This window comes from Centruroides vittatus, unplaced genomic scaffold (assembly GCF_030686945.1).
Source record: "Centruroides vittatus isolate TY-2023 unplaced genomic scaffold, ASM3068694v2 contig_634, whole genome shotgun sequence".
NCBI lineage: Eukaryota > Metazoa > Arthropoda > Arachnida > Scorpiones > Buthidae > Centruroides > Centruroides vittatus.
Genome location: NW_027122389.1, coordinates 365,605 through 389,608, shown reverse-complemented (window position 1 = coordinate 389,608; position 24,004 = coordinate 365,605). Strand labels below are relative to the sequence as shown.

At 37.6% G+C, this 24,004-nt stretch overlaps 1 protein-coding gene across 1 annotated transcript in view; it reads left to right on the top strand.

Moving 5' to 3' along the window:
• Positions 1 to 23,095, top strand: part of LOC136979750 (UPF0711 protein C18orf21-like) — a 60,885-nt gene extending 37,790 nt beyond the window's left edge. Inside the window, exon 5 of the mRNA XM_067275774.1 lies at positions 22,777 to 23,095. Within this exon, the coding sequence (XP_067131875.1) occupies positions 22,777 to 23,065 (289 nt within the window). The 3' untranslated portion in view covers positions 23,066 to 23,095. The remainder of the gene's footprint in view (positions 1 to 22,776) is intronic.
• The last annotated feature ends 909 nt before the right edge of the window (positions 23,096 to 24,004 follow it).

Here is a 24,004-nt window from a genome sequence, read left to right as displayed (position 1 = left end):
TACACTACGATGGAAACGGATTGTGCTTCCCGACTGAAAGTGGTCGCCCTTTCTAGACTCCTGTTCTCCCGGTCTAACTCCGACGTCCTTGCTGACCCTTCCTCGGCAACCTTCCTCGACGAATCCAAAAGCAGCCAAAAAGTGTCCTCAATCGTGAGAGTCCCTCAATTTATATTTCCCGCTCTCCGGAAGTCCGCTTCACTTATTGTCCCACTCTGGACCAATCAGAAAGCTTCTCACGTATCCTAAGGTGACATCATAAGAAAATTCCACGCGACACGGTACAAACCAAGAAAACCCGATACATACAAAAAGGAAACCGAGAAAATAATTAATAATAATAATAATAACAATAATACATAGTTGCGTAGCACTACATATCTCCCCCCCAAGCGACTCACTTCCCGTAGTGCAAACTACGGAAATCAATTTTGCGTTCACGTAGGTTATAAGGTTTCTTACGCACCTCAAGGTCAGTGCACTTCTGCACACCACTTGTGTCAACACCTTGCGTGTTAGTGACCACCCCACGTCTCCTCACCAACCGATCATCCAGGACTTCATCATCATCCTCCAGTACAATTCCTCTATCCTCCCTCTTTTTTTTCTTATTACAAATCGGATAGCCATAGCAAGGTTTTAGGCGATCGACATGGACAGTCTCCTGATCCTTCATATTGCAACCCTCCACACGATACGTAGTTGGGTTTATCACCTTGGTGATCCGAAAGGGTCCTTTATAATTATAAGAAAACTTATTCCCTTTAACACCTTTCTTTCTCACCCAAACCCTCTGCCCTTCCGAAAAACTTACTAATGTTCTCCCTTTGCTTCGATAATCCCTTCCTTTCTTGTTGTAATTTCGCGCATGGATACTCGCATTTTCCCGTAATGCACGGAGTTTCGTGACCAGGAATGCCCTACGCTCATCGGTAGACATATCATCAGGCAGGTATTCGATATTAGGGGTACGGGGATCAACACCATACAAGAGGAAGGCAGGTGACTCATTTATGGCAGTGTGGTGCGAATTGTTATAGGCAAAACATGCAGAAGGTATCATTTCATCCCATTCGACTCTCCCATCGTCAGAGGATTTAGTTATCATTTCGACTAACGATCTGTTCACCCGTTCGCACGTGCCATTCGCACAAGGTCGATAAGCGGTAGTAATGTTCCTCCTAATTCCTAACCACTTGCAACAGTCCGAGAATAAAGATGATAGAAAGTTGGTACCTCTATCGGAAATAATTACTTCTGGGGCACCGTACCTACAAACGATTTCATTAAATATTGTATTACTCACAGACCATGCAGTTTGGTCCTTCAAAGGGTGTGCTTCGACGAAACGAGTGAAAATATCTACTATTACAAGGATGAATCGGTTACCGCTGCTCGATGTGCGGATAGGTCCTACTATATCCACAGCAATCTTTTGGAAAGGTGCCTCAGCCGTCTCGTTTTCTTGGAAAGGAGCCTTTCCTTTGTGTACATTATGCCTCTGGCACCTTTCACACGTCTTAATGACACCTTCGACCTTCTCTCTCAAATTCCGAATATAATAGTGTTTCTCAATGTTAATTATAGTTTTTCGCACGCCCCAATGCCCCGACAGATTGTTTTCGTGAACAGCCTTAATCACTTCCCTAGCAAGATCCTCCCCTACGCATAATTGGCTAACATACTTGTCACGGGACTTCAAGAGGCTTCTTCTATACAGGCATTCGCTTATTACTACATACTGGTGCATATAGCTCCCAATATTTCTATTCCCGGGGCTTCTCAGTAAATCCCTTTTTATGGGGCCAAAAGTTTCATCGCGATCCTGTGATAAACCAATCTCGTATCTATTAGGGATTACAGCCCTTGTAGATTCAACATCGAAGTGATGAACCCCGTTAACGTTCCTCGAAAGGAAGTCCGCTACTTTATTGTCAACGCCTTTCACATGTTGGACTTCTATATGGTAGTCCATAATCTCCATTATCCAACGAGTCAGACGCTTGCTCCCATTTTGAATGTTGCTAAGGAACACAAGGGGTTTATGGTCAGAGAGTATTATCGTTTTTTGGCCTAGAATTAAAAATTTGAAGTGTCTTAAGGCTAAAACAATTGCTAGACATTCTTTCTCAATTGTGGAATAATTGATTTCTGCCCCTTGAAATCTCCTACTAAAATAGCCTATCGGAGCCAGTCCCTTTTCGTGCCGTTGTTCGAGCACCGCAGCTGCCGCGTTGTCAGATGCGTCAGTGTGCAAATAGAATGGTCTATCAAAATCCGGGTGAGCTAGAATTGGTGGGCTTGCTATTGCCTCTTTTAACTTTTCAAAACCTCTCTGACATTCTGGGCTCCATAAAAATCTCTTCCCTTTCTTGGTGAGTTCTGTTAATGGAGCAGCGATATCGGAAAACGACGGGATAAAATTCCGAAAAAATCCAACCACACCGAGAAAACTGCGGACCTCTTTTACACTACGAGGTGTTTCCACTTTCTTGATCGACTCAACATTGTTGGGATCAGGTCGCACACCCTCGCTATTAATAATATGTCCTAAATATCTCACCTCCTTTGCTAATATTTGGCATTTACTCGGATTTAATTTTAGGCCCTCATCCCTTAATGTACTAATTACTCGATCGACAAGCTCAAGATGATCCTCCAAACTTTGTGAAAATAATACAATATCATCTTGAAACACAAAGCAGCTATTTCCGACAAATTTTGCTAAGATCTTCGTCATAATGTATTGGAAAAAACCTCCCACTATTCTTCCCACCCTGAGGCATCCTACAAAGTTGGTATTTTCCCCATGGTGTGGAGAACGCAAATATGTGTCTTACCTTGGGATCTAGAGGAATCTGGAAATACCCTGCTTTTAAGTCCAATACCGAGAAATATCTGTTCCCATTAAGTTGGGATAAGATGTCGTCTATTCGAGCCATCGGGAATATTTGGGGTTCTGTTATATCATTAATTTTTCGCAGGTCCAAAGTGATACGAATCTCACCAGAGCTTTTAGGAACAACATGTATAGGAGAGTTCCACTCCGATGAGCTCTCCTCACATATACCTGCTTTTATCAGCTCACTAACTTGCTTCTTAAGGCCAGGTAAGTAACTGTACGGAATTCGGTACTGTCTAACGTTGACCGGACGTTCCGACGTCAGGCTAACAGAGTGCATATGTCTGCTAGTGCCAGATAACTCGGCAATTTCGCTAGCAATAGCGTCCGGATACTTTCTCAAAATATTTATTATTTTCCTCTTAACCGGTTCATCTAGGTGATCCAATCTCCACACCTCTCTTTCTACCTCTGCCACCCCTACCTCACTATTTATATTAATACAAAATCTCCCTTCACGACCTTGCTTATCTGCCTTAACCACTGATTCGATCCCCACCAACAGCCCAGGGTGCTGGCAAATAATGTCCATCCCGATGATCATCTCGTAACCTGCCCTTTCAGGAAACCCAACACTTGGTGTTGTCGTGCATACCTTTTTCCCATCGTGGAAACAGCACTCGATTGCTACGGCCTCATCACTGTTTATGAGTGCTCCCGACATCCCACTAATACATGAATTGTTTGGGACCACCCAATTCCTATTTTCACGCCTGATATATTCAGTCAATTCATTCTTAATTACGGTCCTTTCTGCACCTGTATCTACTAGACCAGCAATTTCACGTCCTAGGATTACACCTCTTACAATCGGTAACCCCCGGTCTGACAAGTGGATCTTTCTGGTCAGTTCTAATTTAACTAACCGGTCATTCGCCTGACCTTTCAAATGACCTCTGACTAGTTTAAACCTCTTCTCTTGTTGCATTTTCTCGAAATATGGCCTATTTCACCACACGTGTAACAACGGCGCTCTTTTCCCCACCTCTCGCGGTTATTGTTCCCCTTCATGTGCTCGAGTAAAGATGCCATGGACTCGGTCAAACTCCTTATTTGAGTCTCCAACTCCTCTACACGCTTACCCAATTGTACTTCCCTTCTCTCCAACCCCCTTTCATGCTCAACATTTGCGCATACCTCACTTATCCCACCTCGTTTGTTGCAGGCCGATTCGATTTCCTCTTCTTCTTCGGCCTTTACTATCGCCTCATCCAAGGTGTCCGGCCGCCTCTGCATCACCTGCCTCCTAATCTCCGCTAGTAGTCCTTTTATAAAGCATTCCTTAACAGCATTGTCGCGAAGCGTCGCTAAATTAGAATTGCGCGTCACCGCTCGTGAAAACAACGACTTAATCCTAATCCCGTATTCGCAAACCCTCTCCCCTCTTCTCTGGGAGATCTTTAATACCTGATCAAACGGGTCCTGTTCTTTTTCTTTACGACCAAAGCACTTTATAAGAGCCCTCCTTATTTCATCATAGCTCATGACGCCCTGGTCCCTTAAATCGAAAAATAAAGACAAGGGCTCACCTTTTAGGCGGGCTTGAACTACGGTGACCTTCACAGTCTCATCCCAGCTTGCCAACGACGCGACGTTCTCGACGGTTTGGAAAAACCTACTCACATCTAAAATATCTCCGGGCAGGTTCGAAAAACATGGGATCATGCCCATAAATCCCGTTACAATAGGCACATTGCCCAATTCCCCTGCCCCTGAAGATCCGCTGGTAATTTGTTCATCCATAGTTTACCGAAACCTTTTGGTTTTACAATAATATAATTTACAATTCCAATGGCTATAATTACAGATATAAGCGGCAGTAGGATGAGGGGTTAATACAAGATGCACGTTTGGTCGGTCCTTTTACAACAAACAACCCGATCAATATCCTGTCGCGGACGCCAATGTTGATTATCCGATGGATCTAAGTCCACGGATGTAATAAGGATGTATGTTAAGGACTCAAGTAATGACCAATTACACGTGCACGAATTTGGCGAAACAACAGTAATTTATTCTAACAGTACAATAACCGCGAGATGCTTCCTAACCCTCAAGTTTACACGATACACGACTTAAAACTAACGAAATTTACAATACTCTATATACATATATACATACACATTTTCCTTCTATACAATAATTGCATATATTAGCCTTCGACGAATCACGGTATTATGTTAAGTAAATGCAACACGATCTCGAGTTCCAAGCGTTCCTTTTCTTTACGTTAATTCACAAAACTAATAGTTCTTTCCGATACCTGAACGTAATTTACGTCACCAGAAGTACGTCCCTCGTTGATACTTCTCAATTACACTACGATGGAAACGGATTGTGCTTCCCGACTGAAAGTGGTCGCCCTTTCTAGACTCCTGTTCTCCCGGTCTAACTCCGACGTCCTTGCTGACCCTTCCTCGGCAACCTTCCTCGACGAATCCAAAAGCAGCCAAAAAGTGTCCTCAATCGTGAGAGTCCCTCAATTTATATTTCCCGCTCTCCGGAAGTCCGCTTCACTTATTGTCCCACTCTGGACCAATCAGAAAGCTTCTCACGTATCCTAAGGTGACATCATAAGAAAATTCCACGCGACACGGTACAAACCAAGAAAACCCGATACATACAAAAAGGAAACCGAGAAAATAATTAATAATACTAATGAGGGAAGAGTTACAGTATGAATTGTCTAAATATAAAATTAATAGATATAGGAAAAATAAAAAAATCCAGTATAGGCACAAAATAGAGAATCTGAAAAGGTTTTTAACTGATAATAAATTAATAATAGCCAAAGCAGACAAAACAAAACCTAGTTGTGAGCAAGACGCAAGCATCTACAAGCAATTGTTGGATCAAAATATGTATATTGAACTGGATAATAATCCAACTGTCCTTCTTAAGAAAAAATTAAAAAAGGCAATTGTGAAACTTGAAAAACAAAATCTTATTAACCAAACAGAAAAACATTTCATTCTAAATAGTGAAAACAGAACACACAAGTTTTCTTATAGAGTTAAACACACAAAGTTCCAGTCTCGTATAGACCGTAGATATAAAAGGATATATCTTTTATAATTTAGAACTTATTTTAAAAGAAAAACTAAACACCTTAGATCAGTGGTATTCAATCTATGGGTCACGACCCCATATGGGATCGTGAAAAATTACCTTGGGGTCGCAAGGTGGATAGAAAAATTGTAAATAAATTTAATTGGATACAAATACATCATTGACAAACTTTTTTCAGAAAAATATTAGTTTCTAAAATGTGAAATTTTATTAAATTCTAGACAGATTACTATATTTTTAGAAGGACGACTTTGAAGAGATAGAGGTTCGGATATGTCTCGGACGACGTCGTGTAATGTCGGTTTTGGCAAATCACAACTTGGCAAACAAGTGACGACAATGCATATTCTATTTACACCATCGGCGTGGCCCATTTGTGAGTTTAATTATTATTTTGGTGTAAAATATCATATTTAACTTAGTATTTGTGATAAATTGACTGCTTTTAAAGTTACAAATTTTATGTCCCTCGTGGATAAGTGGCTAAAAACTGGTAGCATAATTGAAAAAACAGACAGCGAAGGGACAAATGACGAGAAAAGCGCTTCGATTTCGGTTGCTTTAACTTCCGACACAGACCAAATACATTTGGAAGCTTCTGCCTCTACAGAGTCGAGACATAAAGAAGTAAAAGCAAATAAATGAGTTTATAAAATATGGTTTTTTATGTACTGAAGATGATGAACCAAGGGCTAGATGCCTTATGTGCCTGGCAGTACCATCAAACGAGTCACTGAAACCAAACAAACCAAAGAGGCACCTACATACCAAACACCCAGAATCCAAAGATAAAACCATTGAATTTTTTCAGAAAAAATAGGATATTTGACATGTAGGCAAAATTTTATGTCTGCTTTTACCAATATTAACAAAAAAGCACCGGATGTTTCTTACCGATTGAGCTATCTTATAGCTAAATCTGGCAAACCGTACACAATTGCCGAAGAGTTAATTGTGTAAAAAAGAGCAACTCGGGATATAGTAAGTATTATGTTTGGCAAAAAGGAAAAGCAACAGATATATCAAATACCACTCTCTGATACAACAATTGGTTGCAGAATATTCAAAATGGCAGAAAATGTGGAAGGCGAACTTATAAGTAGATTCAAAAAAGTAAATTTTTCAGTCTTCAGTTGGATGAATCCACTGATTGCCAAAATGCTGCACAACTAATTTGTTTTGCAAAATATTAATACAAAAATGAAGTCATTGAAAACTTTCTCTTTTGCAAGGAACTACAAAGGACTACGGGAGGAGAAATCTTTAAATTAGTAAATTCTTACATCACGGGAAACAATATTTCTTGGGAAAATTGTGTGGGGGTGTGTAGTGATGGAGCTCGTGCTATGCTTGGAAAACACAGCGGACTTCTATCTTGAATCAAAGAAGTTTCACCCAATGTAACATGGGTTCACTGTATGATTCATAGAGAAGCGCTTGTATTGAAAAACATGCCACCGAACTTAAAGTCTGACTTAGATACTGGAATTAAAATAATAAATTTTATAAAGGTGTGTTTTCGGAATTCAAGGATTTTTTCACATATATGCAGAGAAATGAGCAGCGAACATCAGCAGCTGCTTTTACATACAGAGGTGCATTGGCTTTCGAGGGGTAGGGCCCTAACGAGACTATTTGAACTTAAAGATGAGGTGTTCGTGTTTTTAAATGACAAAGATAAAAAATTTATATACTTTTTAACTGATGAAGAATGGCTATGTAGGTTAGCTTACTTGAGTGATATTTTTTTCAAATTGAACAAGTTGAATTTAAGTCTTCAAGGTGAACAATTAAATATATTTATGGACATTGATAAAATCAAAGCTTTTACAAAGAAAATAGACTTGTGGTGCTCATACTGCAAGGAGATTAATTTTGCATCATTTCCTATTTTAGAAAGTTTTGTTATAGAAAACAAAGTAAAAGTTAATTAATCGGTTATTAAAGATATAACAACTCACTTGACAGATCTTAAATATCAATTTAATTTTATTTTCCAGAAGATTTTTCTGACTCTGAATGGATCCGGAATCTCTTTCAGTGTGTATATAAGAAGTGTGACAATGGATAGGGGAGAGGGTGACGGCTATTCTGGAATGTATTTCGAATCATTTTGTTACTTTATTCGTCGTACAGTGAATCCACTTATTATTTTGTTTTAACAATGTATATTTTTACTACTCTGCTGTTTTACCGGTACCTTAGTTTATTATTCTGTTTTATTGTATCTGCACTACCCTTTTTTATGTATAATTTTTTTGTTTTATGGAGTGTTTAATCTTTTAATGTTCTAAATATTGAATCGACACGTTAAATGTAAGTCTACGGCCGGCCTTTTTTCATTCGTGTGAATTACGGTACCTTAAAATTGTTAACCTCTTTTTAATTTATGTAGCAAAAAAGCTGATGAGGGACTCCAGGTCTGAAATGCACTGTGAAAATAAAACAGTGTTTTTCTAAGCATAATTTGATGTTCTGTGGTGGTGTAATGAGTCTAGCAGTAAAGTAAGGCCAATTTTAGTTCTCACAAGTCATTAAGAGGAAAATAGTTCTGTCTTTATAATGTATGAAATATATTAGATGAATATACAGTACTGCAGTGGTTTTCAATCTTTTTGAAGTCGAGGAACACTAAACTTTGGCATTTTTTTTGCGGAACATTTACAATACATCAGATTTTAAAGAAGGGTGGCAAACTTTTTCGAAATCGAGCGCACTCGGTCTAGTAGATGACGACATTAGCTTTTGCTGATTACATTCCCATACAAAAATTATTTTACATTGTATTCATATTTCTTTTGCAACAATTTTTAATTGTATATTTGATTTTTTGCGGAACACTTGAAGTGGCTTCACGGAGCACTCGTGTTCTGCGGACCACAGATTGAGAACCACGGCAGTACTGTATATCATAAATTTATTTTTCGACAAAATATGTACATAAATCAATTTCTACAGAGTTCCGTAGTCCTAAGAACTATTATTTGCGTTAAAAAAGAAAAATGTGATATTTAACATCATGGAGAGATTCATATCTTTGAATGTTACTGTACACTTTTTCTTCTTCTTGACTTTTTCTCAACTATATGGGGTTAGAGTCTTTCTCTTCCATTCTGTCCTGTTCAAAGCAACATCTGCAGACACACTACACTCCTCCATATCACATTTAAGGATTTCATTCTAGGTCTTTTTAGGTCTTCCTCTCCTCCTTCCCCCTTCCACTGACATTCCCAGGACTCTTCAGACTGGGGCTGTTTCTGCTTGGTGTTTCTCTCCATCCCAAATTAGCAGTGCCTCCCCCTTGTACAGGAGGGTCTAATGATGTGTTCACTTGTTTATAATTGATCAGCGCAAATTGCCAACACCGTCAATTCTCGATAACGGTCAACTCTTTGATAACAGGTGCGTGTACTAAGGAATTTGTCTAATCTGGGAAACTGTGGTGGGTGAAGCCCCCCCATGTAATTATGTATATTTTTATCATCACCATTATTATTATTTTTATTATTGTCATATTTTTAGAATTAATGTTAAGTCTACTAACCCTAAATATCTAATTCTTTCAACCGTAAAACACTGACTTGATGGCGTGTTTTGGGCGAGTGTGGGGTCACCTACCCAGGTGAAGGGGTCAACTTTCGTCATTCGGAGTCACGACGGCGAAGGAGGAAGCACGTGGAAGTGGGTAAGAAGAAGCGTGAGAAAGGTGCTACGGAGTGCAGACGTTGGAGAATAGTGTCGTCTTTGGTGATTGTGAGAAGCAGAGGGAAGGTTACGAATTAGGATCGCACTTATCTCTCTACAAAGAACCCTTATATTGGTGAGGTGAATATTTTTCCCGCTATACGGACTTACTCCCTTCCCCTTGTGTCGCTACCACAAGATACGAGAACAAAGGATCCTGAACTAACAAACGACGGGAGAAGTAAAAGGGGAGTATTTTTATAATATTACTAACCTTAATATTAATCTAGCCTAGTATAATTTAAATCTATCAGTTATATATGCCGATGCAATCGGATTGTGGATCCGAAACTTATAATTGTCGGAAAATTACGGTCCATTGTTGTGTTAAAAGTAACGCGATATGTGTACGTTGTATTAATTTTGTAAACTGTAAATCGGCATCTGTTATAATAAATCAATATTATTATTACTTTCTTAATATTTGTGATAGTCCGATATATTTTATTTGTAACACGTGGGTCTCGTTAACCCGTCACACCACATAATTGGCGTCCGCGACAGGATTCGAGTGTCTTCGCACGTATCGAATCTATTAGTGTATATATATATAAGTGTAATATTGTTGTTATTGTGTATATTCGGAAATTATGGAAGAACAAAGAACTCTGGACGAACGACCCTCCAGCAGCCAGCAAGATGCCCCGATTGTCTCTGGTTTTTTGGGAATGATTCCCTTCTTCTCTGCCGAAAAGGAATCAATTAACATCGCACAGTTTTTTAATTGCTTTGAACAAGTTGCCAAATTAGCGAAATGGGATCAGATAACCAAACTCGTAACATTAAGAGCCAGGATAAAGGGTAGACCACTCACCTACTTATTCGAAAGTGAATCCTTCCATGGATCGGACTTTGAAAAAATCAAAGAAGACCTCATTGAACACTTCTCCCCACAAATATGCAATACTAACATCGCTCTGGAGAATTTTATTCATATAGAACAGAGGAAAGGAGAGACCATCAGGAGCTACACCTGTAGATTAAAAACCGCAATGGAAACCCTAGAAAAGAGCTCCCCTCTATATAAAGGCATAAAAGGGGACATGCTAAAAGATCAGTTCCTGCAAGGACTAGTACCCCACATACAAAAAGACGTTATCCATACTGATCCGCAGACATTAGAAGAGGCTGTGGAGTTAGCCGAGAGAATAGTCAAACAAAGGGATAGATACTCGAAACGAAGTGAGATTAACTCTTCGACCATTGAGGACGAGCCCCAAGAGTGCAGAGTTAATAGTGCCAATAATGATAGAGAAGAACAGCATCGGGCAGAAATAAAACAAATGAGAGATGACATCGAAAAGCTGACGGCTGCCATCGGTGCTCTAAAAACTCAGATTGGGGCTGGTAACGAGGAGAGAAGAGCAGGGCCGAGATGCTATAGATGCAATCTGCTGGGTCATATATCTAAAAACTGTAAATGGCAAGGAAATTTAAACTAGATAACCCCAATGATGGAGGCCAGAATCAACGGGGTAAATGCCAAGTAAAGATGGCCAATAGTCTGATACAGGGTCGTGGTGGATTACCTTTGTGCACAGTGAAAGTCGGCAATCAAACTGTGAAATTTCTCATTGACACAGGTGCTGAGCGGTCAGTAATCGACGAAGGATTGGTGAATGGAATTAAGGATGCGGGTGCGCTAACCCACCGCATCAATGTATTACTAAAAGGAATAAACAGCACATCGACCCTCTGCTCGACAGGAGTTGAACTGACCGTGGTTAACTCGGAAGGGAGGGAAGTGAGTCATGATTTCATCGTCCACAATATCGAACCCACGAGGGATTATCTTGGTGTATTGGGAATTGATTTTCTTGCCAAGGATAGATCAATCATAAGGAAATTGGATAATATGGTACAAAACGGTGTAAGGCCCGCTTCAATGGGACAGACAATTGCCCTATCATGTAATGAAGTAGTGAATGACGACTTATTAGACAAGGTGGACCTCTCTGGTGTACATAGCCCATGGAGAGAGGAAATTAGGAGCATAATTATAAAACATAGGGCATGTTTCTCATTACACGTGAGTGACTTAAACGGAACTTCGAAATTTACTCACCAGTTCAAAATCACGGACAATAGACCTAGACATACCCGTCAATATAGGATCCCCCACATCCTGTTGCCAAAACTAAAACAAAAGATTGACGATTACAAGAAAGCCGGCATAATTGAAAACAGTACCTCCCCCTGGAATTCCCCAATCCACCTAGTGCAAAAAGACGATGGAGATGTCCGATTGACTCTTGACTTACGGAAAGTCAACGAGATCATAGTTGGCCAAGACTTCCCTATGGCCAGAGTGGACGATATTCTGACCCAATTCCAAGGTAGTGTCATATTCTCTGTGCTGGACCTCAGCTCGGGATATTACCAAATCCCGATTGATAAAGAGTTGAGAGAAATCTTCGCATTTACTACCCCCTCAGGCAAGTACCAACTCTGCCGTATGCCGCAAGGGGGAAAGAATAGTGGACGCTATTTTCAAAAAGTGATGAACACCATCCTATTCGATATAATAGGAAACGGATGTTATGTCTTTCAAGATGACATCGTACTCTACTCGAAAACAGAACAGGAGCACATTGAACTCTTAGACGATGTCATCCGCCGAATAGAAGATCACGAGCTCAAATTAAAACCTGAAAAGTGTCACTTGTTTGTTCGGGAAATAAAATACCTTGGACACATCATTAACGCAAGAGGTATCTCACCTGACCCGAAGAATGTGGAGGCGATAAGACAGATAAAGCCGCCGAAAAACGTGAGAGAAGTGAGAAGATTCATAGGGATGATAAATTATTATCGCCCGTTCATGAAGGGTCTATCTGGGCTAATAAATAACATAACAAATCTGACTAGAAAAGGTGTAAAGTTTGATTGGACCGAGGAGCACGAATCTGACTTCGAGAGGATAAAGGCCATAATTTCCGGGGCGCCAACACTGGGACATCCTGATTTTGATGCTGAGTTTCAGCTATATACGGATGCAAGCGACAACTGCATTGGAGCGACCCTACAACAAGAAGGTCCGGGCCAGGAGGTGAGACCAATCGGGTTCTACAGTCGGAGATTAAATGGGAGTGAATTGAACTATTCAACCATTGAGAAAGAGTGTATGGCCCTCGTATTTGCACTGAGACACTTCCGCTACCTCATCCTCGGGAGACCAATAAGGATCTTCTCTGACCACCGCCCATTAATGTTCTTGAAGAACATGGAAAACAACAATCGGCGTCTAATGAGGTGGGCCTTGGAAGTCTCAGAGTATGACTGCACAATCGGACACGTTCGAGGAGCCGATAACGTCGTTGCCGACTACTTGTCAAGACCCGAGAGCAGAAGTGCGGACGTGGCTAGTAACGAGTGTGAGAACATACGTAACATTATCGTGCTTTCTCAGGAAACTGACCCGATGTTTGGGCCCATAAAGCGCACAATACAAGGGAACAGGAAGGACGGTGACAACCCATCCCTCCCCATTACTAGTTTTGACATAATCGATGGCTCTCTCTTTTTCGTGGGAGGTAATGACAGTGACAGGTCCCGCTTTAGGGAGTGTGTAGGGGAGGACGCAATTGGAAAGGTCATTGGCCTTCACCACGATAGCCAGCTGGCAGGACATGGTGGAGTGTATAAAACTCACCAGCACGTGCAAAGGAGATACTATTTCAGAAAAATGTGGGATAGAGTTAAGGAGTATGTCCAGTCCTGTACTGTCTGCCAAAAATATAACAGACACAAAGGGAAAGCACCAGTGCAGGAATTTAATAAAGTCAGTCACCCAATGCAAGTGCTAGGAATGGATCTGATTGGGCCCCTGCCTAAATCAGACCTTGGGAATAGGTACATCCTGGTGGTGATCGATCTCTTCTCGAGGTACGCCGAAGCCATCCCCATCCCACAACAAACATCCGAAATAATTGCAGAAGCCTTGTTTGACCATGTCATTTGCCGTTTTGGTTGCCCGCAGACTCTGATATCGGACAGGGGAGCAAATTTAACAAGCCGGACTATGGAGGAACTGTGTGCCAACCTGAAAATAAAAAGGAAGGTCACCACATCGTATAGGCCCACGTCAAATGGTGCGGTGGAGAGGGCCAACAAAACAATAGTAAACATCGTATCGAAAATCTCAGATGGCAACAACCGTAACTGGGACAGATACATACCTGCCGCAATGTTTGCCTATAGAAATAGCGTAAATTCCACGACACGTGACACGCCAAATTTCATTATGTATGGATTCGACCCAACCTTCCCGCACGAAGTTAATATCGAGACACCGTCTAGAGAAGCTGAGAGTGTAGAGTCATACCGTGAACAACTCGTAGATAAGATACGTATAGTATATGAATCTACCAGGAGGATTAGCGAGGAAAGAAAACGAAAAGCACGCGAATATTGGAACGAAAAGAGGAAATTGAGAAAGTTCGCTGTTGGTCAGAGAGTCTGGTTATTGAGGCCCCATGGCGACCCGAAGAAAGGGAAATTTTCCCCTAAGTACCTGGGCCCTCACCGCATAACTGGTATAGTTAATGACGTTAACATTAGAATCAGTGCTGGGAACAATAACAAAGAACAAACCGTTCACATAGACAGGATTAAACCTTATTACAAGCCACACCCCGATAGGAACTATAAAAGCCGGGGGAAGGCAAAAGTGACGCAAATAGACCACGGATCAACTAATATGGATGAGGAGGAGGGCGACGAACTCGATCCCCGCATCATCTCAACTACCAGAGACAGTCAGAGAGGGTGTCAGAAATCAACAGGGTCGCAACAAGAAGTGGCCAGAAGGCAGCCGGAGGAAAATCAGCTGGGGGTGGTCCCCAAACCGTACAACCTGAGAGGTCGGCGCATCAACTACCACCTGCTACATCATGGACTCTAGTGATTTGTCAATCTATGCAATGTAACCAAGATACCTGTTGGTGGGGGATGATGTGGTGGGTGAAGCCCCCCCATGTAATTATGTATATTTTTATCATCACCATTATTATTATTTTTATTATTGTCATATTTTTAGAATTAATGTTAAGTCTACTAACCCTAAATATCTAATTCTTTCAACCGTAAAACACTGACTTGATGGCGTGTTTTGGGCGAGTGTGGGGTCACCTACCCAGGTGAAGGGGTCAACTTTCGTCATTCGGAGTCACGACGGCGAAGGAGGAAGCACGTGGAAGTGGGTAAGAAGAAGCGTGAGAAAGGTGCTACGGAGTGCAGACGTTGGAGAATAGTGTCGTCTTTGGTGATTGTGAGAAGCAGAGGGAAGGTTACGAATTAGGATCGCACTTATCTCTCTACAAAGAACCCTTATATTGGTGAGGTGAATATTTTTCCCGCTATACGGACTTACTCCCTTCCCCTTGTGTCGCTACCACAAGATACGAGAACAAAGGATCCTGAACTAACAAACGACGGGAGAAGTAAAAGGGGAGTATTTTTATAATATTACTAACCTTAATATTAATCTAGCCTAGTATAATTTAAATCTATCAGTTATATATGCCGATGCAATCGGATTGTGTATCCGAAACTTATAATTGTCGGAAAATTACGGTCCATTGTTGTGTTAAAAGTAACGCGATATGTGTACGTTGTATTAATTTTGTAAACTGTAAATCGGCATCTGTTATAATAAATCAATATTATTATTACTTTCTTAATATTTGTGATAGTCCGATATATTTTATTTGTAACACGTGGGTCTCGTTAACCCGTCACACCACATAATTGGCGTCCGCGACAGGATTATAAACAAGTGAACACATCATTAGACACTCCTGTACATCATACTGTTCCTATAACAATAGAATTCTGCCGGTCATCTATCTAGCAATTTTTGGGGAAAAATTTTTGAATTGAAATAATGTGACTTCTTGTTTGCATCACAAGTTCTTATATAGCTAATCGGGGCTTCCTGCCCCTAAGGTTTCCGTAACTGGTCTCGTCTTTCATCTATGTAACTGTGTTCTCGAGATTAAGGAGAGATGGACGAACGACGGTAGGAATTTACAGGTCTACAGTTTTTCAAACTAAAGCCCAATAAACAAGAAAAAATCTAATTCAGAAAATCAAAATTATGTATTATGAATTGTTCCAGGTTTTACTTTGGGTGATCTTTAGTATAGATTGAATTTTGATTTATATTTGTATTAAAGATGTTTAAAAGTAAATTAGTGTTTTATGTTTGAATTTATGTAATACTATTTCCTTGAATTCAAACTTATTAAATTACCGAGATGATAGGAGTACATGTTTTAAATTGTGTATGTTTGAAACATGGAACTGTTGTCGTATTAGAGATGTCTACAACAGGTTTAGAGTACTTTCAAGCATTTTGGCCTATTATCGAGGATAAAAATACAGAAAGTGCATGCTATCTAATATTTATTAGATAGCATGCATTATTTTTAAAATAAAATATTTATAGTCTATCTATGGAAAGATTATACTCTGGTATTAAGCAATGAGCATCAGTCATTGATTGCCTAGTTGTGGCAAGTTAATTCTGGTTTCTTCTTCATTTGTTAAACACATCACTGCCATTATTAATAGTGTTATGAAAGCTTTGCATTCTGGTATTGGAATACAAGGAAGTTCGCTATAGTAGTAGTAAAATGCACGATTCTTCAAAGTTAATGAGTGCTATAAAAAATAAACACAATTAACGGAAAAGTCGTCTCGACATCTAGTGAGAAAAAATAAAATAAAATTTATACATTGCCTAACATATTAAGCAAAAAGTGCTGACATCATTAGGAAATGTGTTGATTGGTTTAATGAAGCAACATCATGTGTGACATTGCTTTCAAGTTGATTCTTTGAAGATTTCATTAAAAGGTTTCTACCAAGAGAAAATTTCTAACAAGATGTATTGGATGATGGTGCATCTTCATTTACAACTGTAAAATTCAGGCTGCAGAATTTAAACATGGAAGTACGAGCTTGAAAGTTTAGCTTTGCAGTGGACATCCAAGAAGTGTAATAACACTTGAAATCATTCATAAATTGCACAATATTGTTTTGGAATATTGCCAATTGAAAATGTCAGAAATTGGTGAGGCTGTGGACATCTCAGATGAATGGACCTACAAGATACTGCACTTCCTAACAATTGATAAAAAAATACCCAAATGCTAATTTCTCAAAACTGGACTTCTTTAAAAAGCATGTAGCTGATTTTGTCAATTTGTGAACCATTGATTAAACTTGGTTCATCAATATATATACATATAAACATGCATACATATAAATGAACAAATAATCGACACACACCGGAGAAATATACACATAATCCTTCATTAAAACTTTTACCTGGCGTGGGGTATGATCAAATTGTGTACGCTAATGTTTTTGGATCGCTCCCTGGGTCCATCCTCAAGCTACGTTCTTTGTAATGATCTATTATACCGAAGACCAGCCATTTTTGGAACAAAATTTGAACTAGCAAACTTCGAATCCAACAGGAACCATGAGCGATCCAGTTTCGAAAATGAAAGTCATTACGTAATGATCCTATCTTATGTAGATGGTTTATGTATCTATATGAATAAGGGTCTTTATAATAATTGGGGGATCTCATCGCGCATTTTCTACGACTTCCGACCCGCTGATACAGATTTTATTCATATAGAGATACATAAACCATCTACGTAAGATATGATCATTACGTAATGACTTTAATTTTCGAAACTGGATTTCTCGTGGTTCCTGTTGGATTTGAAGTTTGCTAGTTCAAATTTCGTTCCAAAAATGGAAACGGCTGGTCTTTGTTATAATGGATCGTTACAAAGAACGTAGCTTGAGGATGGACCCAGGGAGGGATCTGAAAACGTTTGCGTACACAATTTGATCACACCCCACGCTGGTTAAAGGTTTTAATGAAGGATTATGTGTATGGATACACATATATATATATACTGAAAAAGAAACAGAAGTTAAAATGATGGAAACATGGTGATTTTTCCAGCTACAAAATGGCAGTCAGTTTTTTCTGTGTGGTAGGTAATGACCAGAGGTGCATTTCATAGGGACTAATAGGCTTAAGCCCTGGGTCCTCAAGTGTCAAGGGCCCACAAAAAACGAATTATTATCATAAATTTTTAATACTTTTTCATTAACAATGAGCACTTATTATATAGTAAAAAATCATTAATATTAATAATATAATAATAATGATAATTTATAGTATTATTTGTATTAACAAAAACTGTGGCCCCATTGAACTTCAATAAGTCCTAGGCCCCGAAAAACCTAGATCTGTCCCAGCTGATAATGACTTTGATTTTTTAGCATGTTAAATGGGATATTGTTAATTGATTATCTTCCAAAGGGCCAAATGATAATGGGAGAAACCTTTTGGATCAACTAAAAAAGTTTGCAAAACAACACTGCTTTTATCAAAGTAAACAATCATTTTTTTATCGGGATTATGCAACTGTCTATATAAGTATACATCTTAGGAGGTGGTGACGGGCCGCACTCGCAGGTATAGCCCCGGAACCGGAAAAGGAAAGAAGTAAAGTTTGTTTAAGAAGGGGGGGTAAGGTGAAGGTGAAAAGAAGTGAGATAGGATAGTTGAAAGTTGATGAGGGATCCATGGGCGCCTGCATCGCATTTATTTGGAATGAAAACAAAGTACATAAATATTTACAAAGATGAGCATACATTAACAGTGTTACAAAATTCTGTGGCGCGACAATTTAGAACTAATTTAGCAGTACACATACATAATACAGGCATGTTATTCTGACTAAAATTTGGACAATACATTTTGTAGATACCGTTAATGGTAGTAATATAAGGATTGGATGTCCTTAAATGGCTACATTAGGTAAAATGACACAATAAAGGACATAATGATTGCAATATGAAAATATTATCCTTAAATTGGCCTTAAAACTGCAGTTGGCATGCAGCAATACAGTATATACACACAGTTTGGTGCACTTAACGGATTACACGTTACACCTGAGAAACAACACCTGACCTGTAAAGTTGAACGGAAACATACAATTTGGGACGAGTGCCTAGAAAGCACGAAGAATGCGCTACCAGGGAAGACAAAGTACTTTTACAGTGATGATTACAGTAGAGCAGGTTTGACTGTGGAAACAACGCTACACTACGATAGGTTTACCGACACTAAGATCACGCACATAAAAAGAAGCCCACACAGAAGAACAGCTGATGCGCCCACAAAGATGTTCAGTCAAGGATTTTTATATCCAGGGCAAAAGTCTTCGAGGCTTTGAAGATGTTGCTGTTGTTTATCAAAGTCTTACTGTGGCATGGCCATAGTTCATTCTCTTTTTGGATCTTGCTTATGAGTACCTTCCACTATACATTGTACATAGAGCAGTGCCAGACAACACGTCCTGTGTCTTTGTCTTTATGGAGGGAGCACAGGCACTTGCCATTGGTCTTCCGCAGGAACCTATCGAGGTAACTGCAGAAGTTGCCATGCCCAGTGAGAAGTAAGTATAGTTGTAGAACTAAAGTATAATTTGCTATCCCAACCATGTTATTTGCCTGACTTTCATCTATTCTACAACCTTAAAAAATTTCTTTGTGATAAAGATTTTCATTAGATAATGAATTGAAAGTGTCAGTAAATGGTTATTTTGATCACCTGACAAACTGCACTTCTGGGATGGAATAAATGTACTTTAGCATTACCGGACAAAGTGTCGTGAGGTTTGAGAAGATTCTATTGAAAAATAAAAGTAAGTACAGAAATAAAAATACAATATTTCATTATCAGTCTGTGAACTTTACAATCACCTAGATAAGTTCGAGCGATTACAACAAAAGGACAAATCAGGAGTTTATGGGCACTGGATCCACTTAATTAAAAAATAAATAATAAAATTAACATATACTATGATAAACTTGATCTAATATCATGCCCTTTGTCAGATAAACTATTTGAGATGGAAATGTTTAATGGAAGAGTAAAAAAACATGTAACGAGAAAAATTTAAGTTTAAAAATAGTGTTCTATCTTGTGTTTATGAAGGTTTTCATATAGTTTTTATTTCTGATGATAGGCTGAAAGGCTTGAAAGTAATTTTAAGTCATAGTAATAGCCAAACACCTATAAGTGCTCCAATAATGCAGAAGGTAGATGATAAGAAGTTAAAAACTCCAAATTTAATTTTTCTTGGAAGAATGGGATCAATGAATTTTGGAAAGTTTGAGAGGTCTCTCATTAAATTGGTAGTGATGGACCACTCAGAAGAAAATTTTCCAGAATGTTTTCTGGGATTTAAGGACCAACAAGTTGTTTCTAAGGATGCACCGATTAATCGGTAAGTAATCGGTAATCGGCCGTATCGGCCATTTCCCCGATTAATCGGTCTTAATAATTGGCCATTTTGCATTTTAATATTTTTGTTAGAATGTTATGTATAAGGCTAGTAATAAAAAATAATAAATTTCTGTTTTATATTTATTATTTATTACATGACAAACTGAATATCAAAAAAATTTTTAACTTAAATTATTTCTTTTATCAATACATATCAAGATGTAATATAACTTATTCAAAACTATCTCTTTTATTTAAAGTTTAAACTTTAAATATATAAAACAAATAAAAATTTAATATTCAAACTTTAAAACCCTAAATTGTAATACAAAAACATGAGAATTTCACCATTTTCGGGGCATAGCCTATTTCTTGCCGGCTCGTAAATGTTACTTCCAGTGTGGAAAATTCTTTCACTTTCGACGAAAGATGCTGGGGCATTTAGATATTTCATAGCTATTTTGCTCAAATTAGGAAAAAGTTCTTTTCAACTTCTCCACCACAAAAATGGGTCACTTTGTCTTTGTATAAGAGGCAGACGTAAATATTTTTCTAATTCTTGATCGAAACATTTGTTCGTTTGTTTAATTTTTTTTTTCCTTTTTAAAAACATGCTCTTATTCATTCTTTCATTTACCAGAAGCTAAATCATCAAATAAATTAGAAAAACTTAGAGATTATACTCCATCTTGATCATCTCCAGAAGTAGAAGCTTCAGAATTTAATTCTTCTTGAGATTTTGGATTATCAACATCATCTAAGCTATCGATTGTCCATCTTTTTATTTCCTCTACCATATTTTTTTTTTTTTTGAAATTTCATTGTGAATCTTGGATCTAATAAAGATGACAACCATAAAGACTTGTTTTCTACATGTGCTGAAACTTTTTTTTATTGAATTTTGTAGTCCTTCTATTGTGGTATTAATGTCACTAAAGGAACTACCGGCTTTATTTTTGACGATAAGAATAATTTAAGTCTCTATTGCGTGAATTATTGAAGATGAGGTGGTTTCTTGGTTGCTAACCGTTACCATAGTAATTTTTTTGAATGGTTTTAAACGCAGAACAGTTTTTTCAACCAGAGACCACTGATATATACTCAACATGAAAATTTTATTATCTATATTATACATGACAAGGACTTTTTGCTGTTTCAAGTTTCTTTGCAACATGTAGTATGTAGAATTCCAGCGAGTATAAACATCTTGAATTAATTTGTGTTTCTGCAAACCTAACTTGTTTTGCAAATCTTCCAATTTGCTACAGCTACAGCAGAATGATTAAAATGTGTGACAATATTTCTAACTGTGATTATAGTTTTCACATCTTGCTGAGAAAATATGCATTCGTTTAGCGTCAGCTGCGGCGTATGCGTAAAGCATGATAATGCCTCTACGTTGCAATTCCCGATTTCAGCTACCATATTTCCTCCAAAATTTCTCAGTACTAAGAATATCTCATGACTTTTGTCAAGTTATACTGTTCAAGAACAATGTTTATCTATTCACTGATTTGTGTAGCTGTGTGGGAACCTTCAAAGGGAACAATTTGCAAAACAGCTGTTTTTTGCTGAAAATCATCCTTTAACCAGTGGGGCTGTTACATTTAAAAAAGAAAAATTATTTGTAGTTGCTGTCCAAATATCAGCAGTTAAAGAAATATATTTTGCATCATCAATAGCTTTCTGAATTTTTGACTGAACTTTTTGAAATATATCACGGGTGATATTTTCTGCTGGGAATATTGTAATTAGGAACGATTTTTTTTTAGTAATCTGCGAAATCCTAAATCTGACACAACAGAGTATGGCTGTATATCTACACTTATCATTTATCCAATCAAATAATAAACTTTGGATTGTTGATCATTTATATCCCACAATTTTTTCTTCTCTATTAATTGAGTTAAAGTAGCTTGTCTTTGGATACGAGAGTCTGTTGTTACCGACGAACCATCCGGCTTCTTTCGTTTCGGAACTTTCTCTTTTCGTCTTTTAAGTTTATTTTAAAAAGTTTTCACGACGACATTTGTTCGGATGATTTATCGTGTTTTTGGTGGTGAAAGTTTTAGCATTTTTCCCACCTCTCGACATAGAAGACCGGCATAAATTGCACTTGAAAAATTTCTCGTTTTTATCTTTCTTAAAAAATTTCTAAGCAATACTGGAAGCCATGAGGGATTTGGATTTGGCTATTAATTAAAATTAAAAAGTTTATCAAAATAATAATTTATCATTTTGATTTAATACATAAATCTGAAAAAGAAAAAAATAGCTTCATATTGAAAATTATTTTTATAACAAATTGTTATAGAATTATTTTTATCGTATGAAATTTTATATTTTTATTAAGAATACATAATTTTGTGCGATAATAATCGTAATATACTTAACTATTAACACAATGAATCGTTAACACTAATCGGCCGAATAATCGGTAATCGGCCATTTTGGTTATTGGTGCATCCTTAGTTGTTTCTGAAGATAATTATTTTGAAAAATATGCTGTTAAAATGTAATAATTTTCACAATAAAATTCTTTTTAATGTCGGTTTCATTATTTTCACGACAAATCTACATTGCATCAAACTTCTAAATTATTCGAGAGGACAATTTGATTTGAAATGATCTAACGATAGTGGAATAAACATAATTTTTAATGTAATATTTACTGTAATATTGATTTTTGTCTGATATATTTTAGTAATACATATTTTTTTTTTAATTATTTTAGTTCAAAGATGTCAAGCAGTATGGATGTTTTGACACCAGAAAGACAACTCAATATCTCAAATTTGTCTTTTAACAGTACAAACAGTGTTAAAAGTTCTGGTAATAGAAAAATGTCACTTTCATTTAACAATTCTGGATCTTCTCAAATTTTAAAAAATAATTCAAATGAGAAAATTACCCCGAAACCTAAGAAGAAAAACTCTCTTCTTCAGCAACTACTACTGGAACAAAATCAAAAGAAACAAAATGACAGTAGTAATAGTTTGTCTGCCTTTCTTTCGAGTATATAAATTTGAAAATAAACAATTATTTTTAATGTAGTATATTTTATTATTTAATTTTTAAATTATAATTGCTTTCAACATTACAGTTTGATTATTCAAATGATTATTACACAAGGAAATAACTGAACACGTGTATTTCACACTATATATCATGATGGCCAAACTGCAGCTTGCGAGCCACAGGTGGCTCTTCTAGATGTTTATCAAGATTCCCATATAGCCTACTTACCTTATTTCTTTTTATAAACTGTATACATATAATACTGTTCTAATAGAAAACTGTGCTTTCACATATTTCTGATAAGTGATATATGGCTCCTTTTGGCCATCTCTGCAATATAAGAAATGGTATAAATATATAAACCAGACAATATAATTATTTGGGACATGTCATTGGGATAATGAAATTGGTCAGAAGTATGATGTCTGTATTGTTATTTTTAAACTGAAAATGACATTTCAATAAGCAATTGGAATTTCTTACATTATTTCTTAAGTGAAAAAGTAAATTATGGCAATTTAAACTGGTTTTCTTGGAAATTCTTAGGAAAATGTTTTTCTGGTTATTTTGTGTATGATCATAACAACAAAAGAAATAAAGTGTTGTGGATACGAAGCGATTATCAGGTAGTTCCGCGAACAGAATTACAAGAAGGGGGACAACACTGTAAGATAGATATAACAGATCAATTTTATTCTAGCTTTGTATAGGTTCTATAAAAAATGATCCCATCCCACAGGCTTTCAGTTTGCATATACAACAATTGAATGGTCCTTTATAATAATCAGTTTGAACAAACATGCGATAATATTATTGTGGGAACTTATGCATATAACTTAATCTAATTACACATTAAGAAAGAGACAGGGAAATTGGACAGATTGTTAAGGAAAAAGAAGGGAGAAGAAGGAAAGATCCAGGAATTTTTGTAGTCATATACCTCG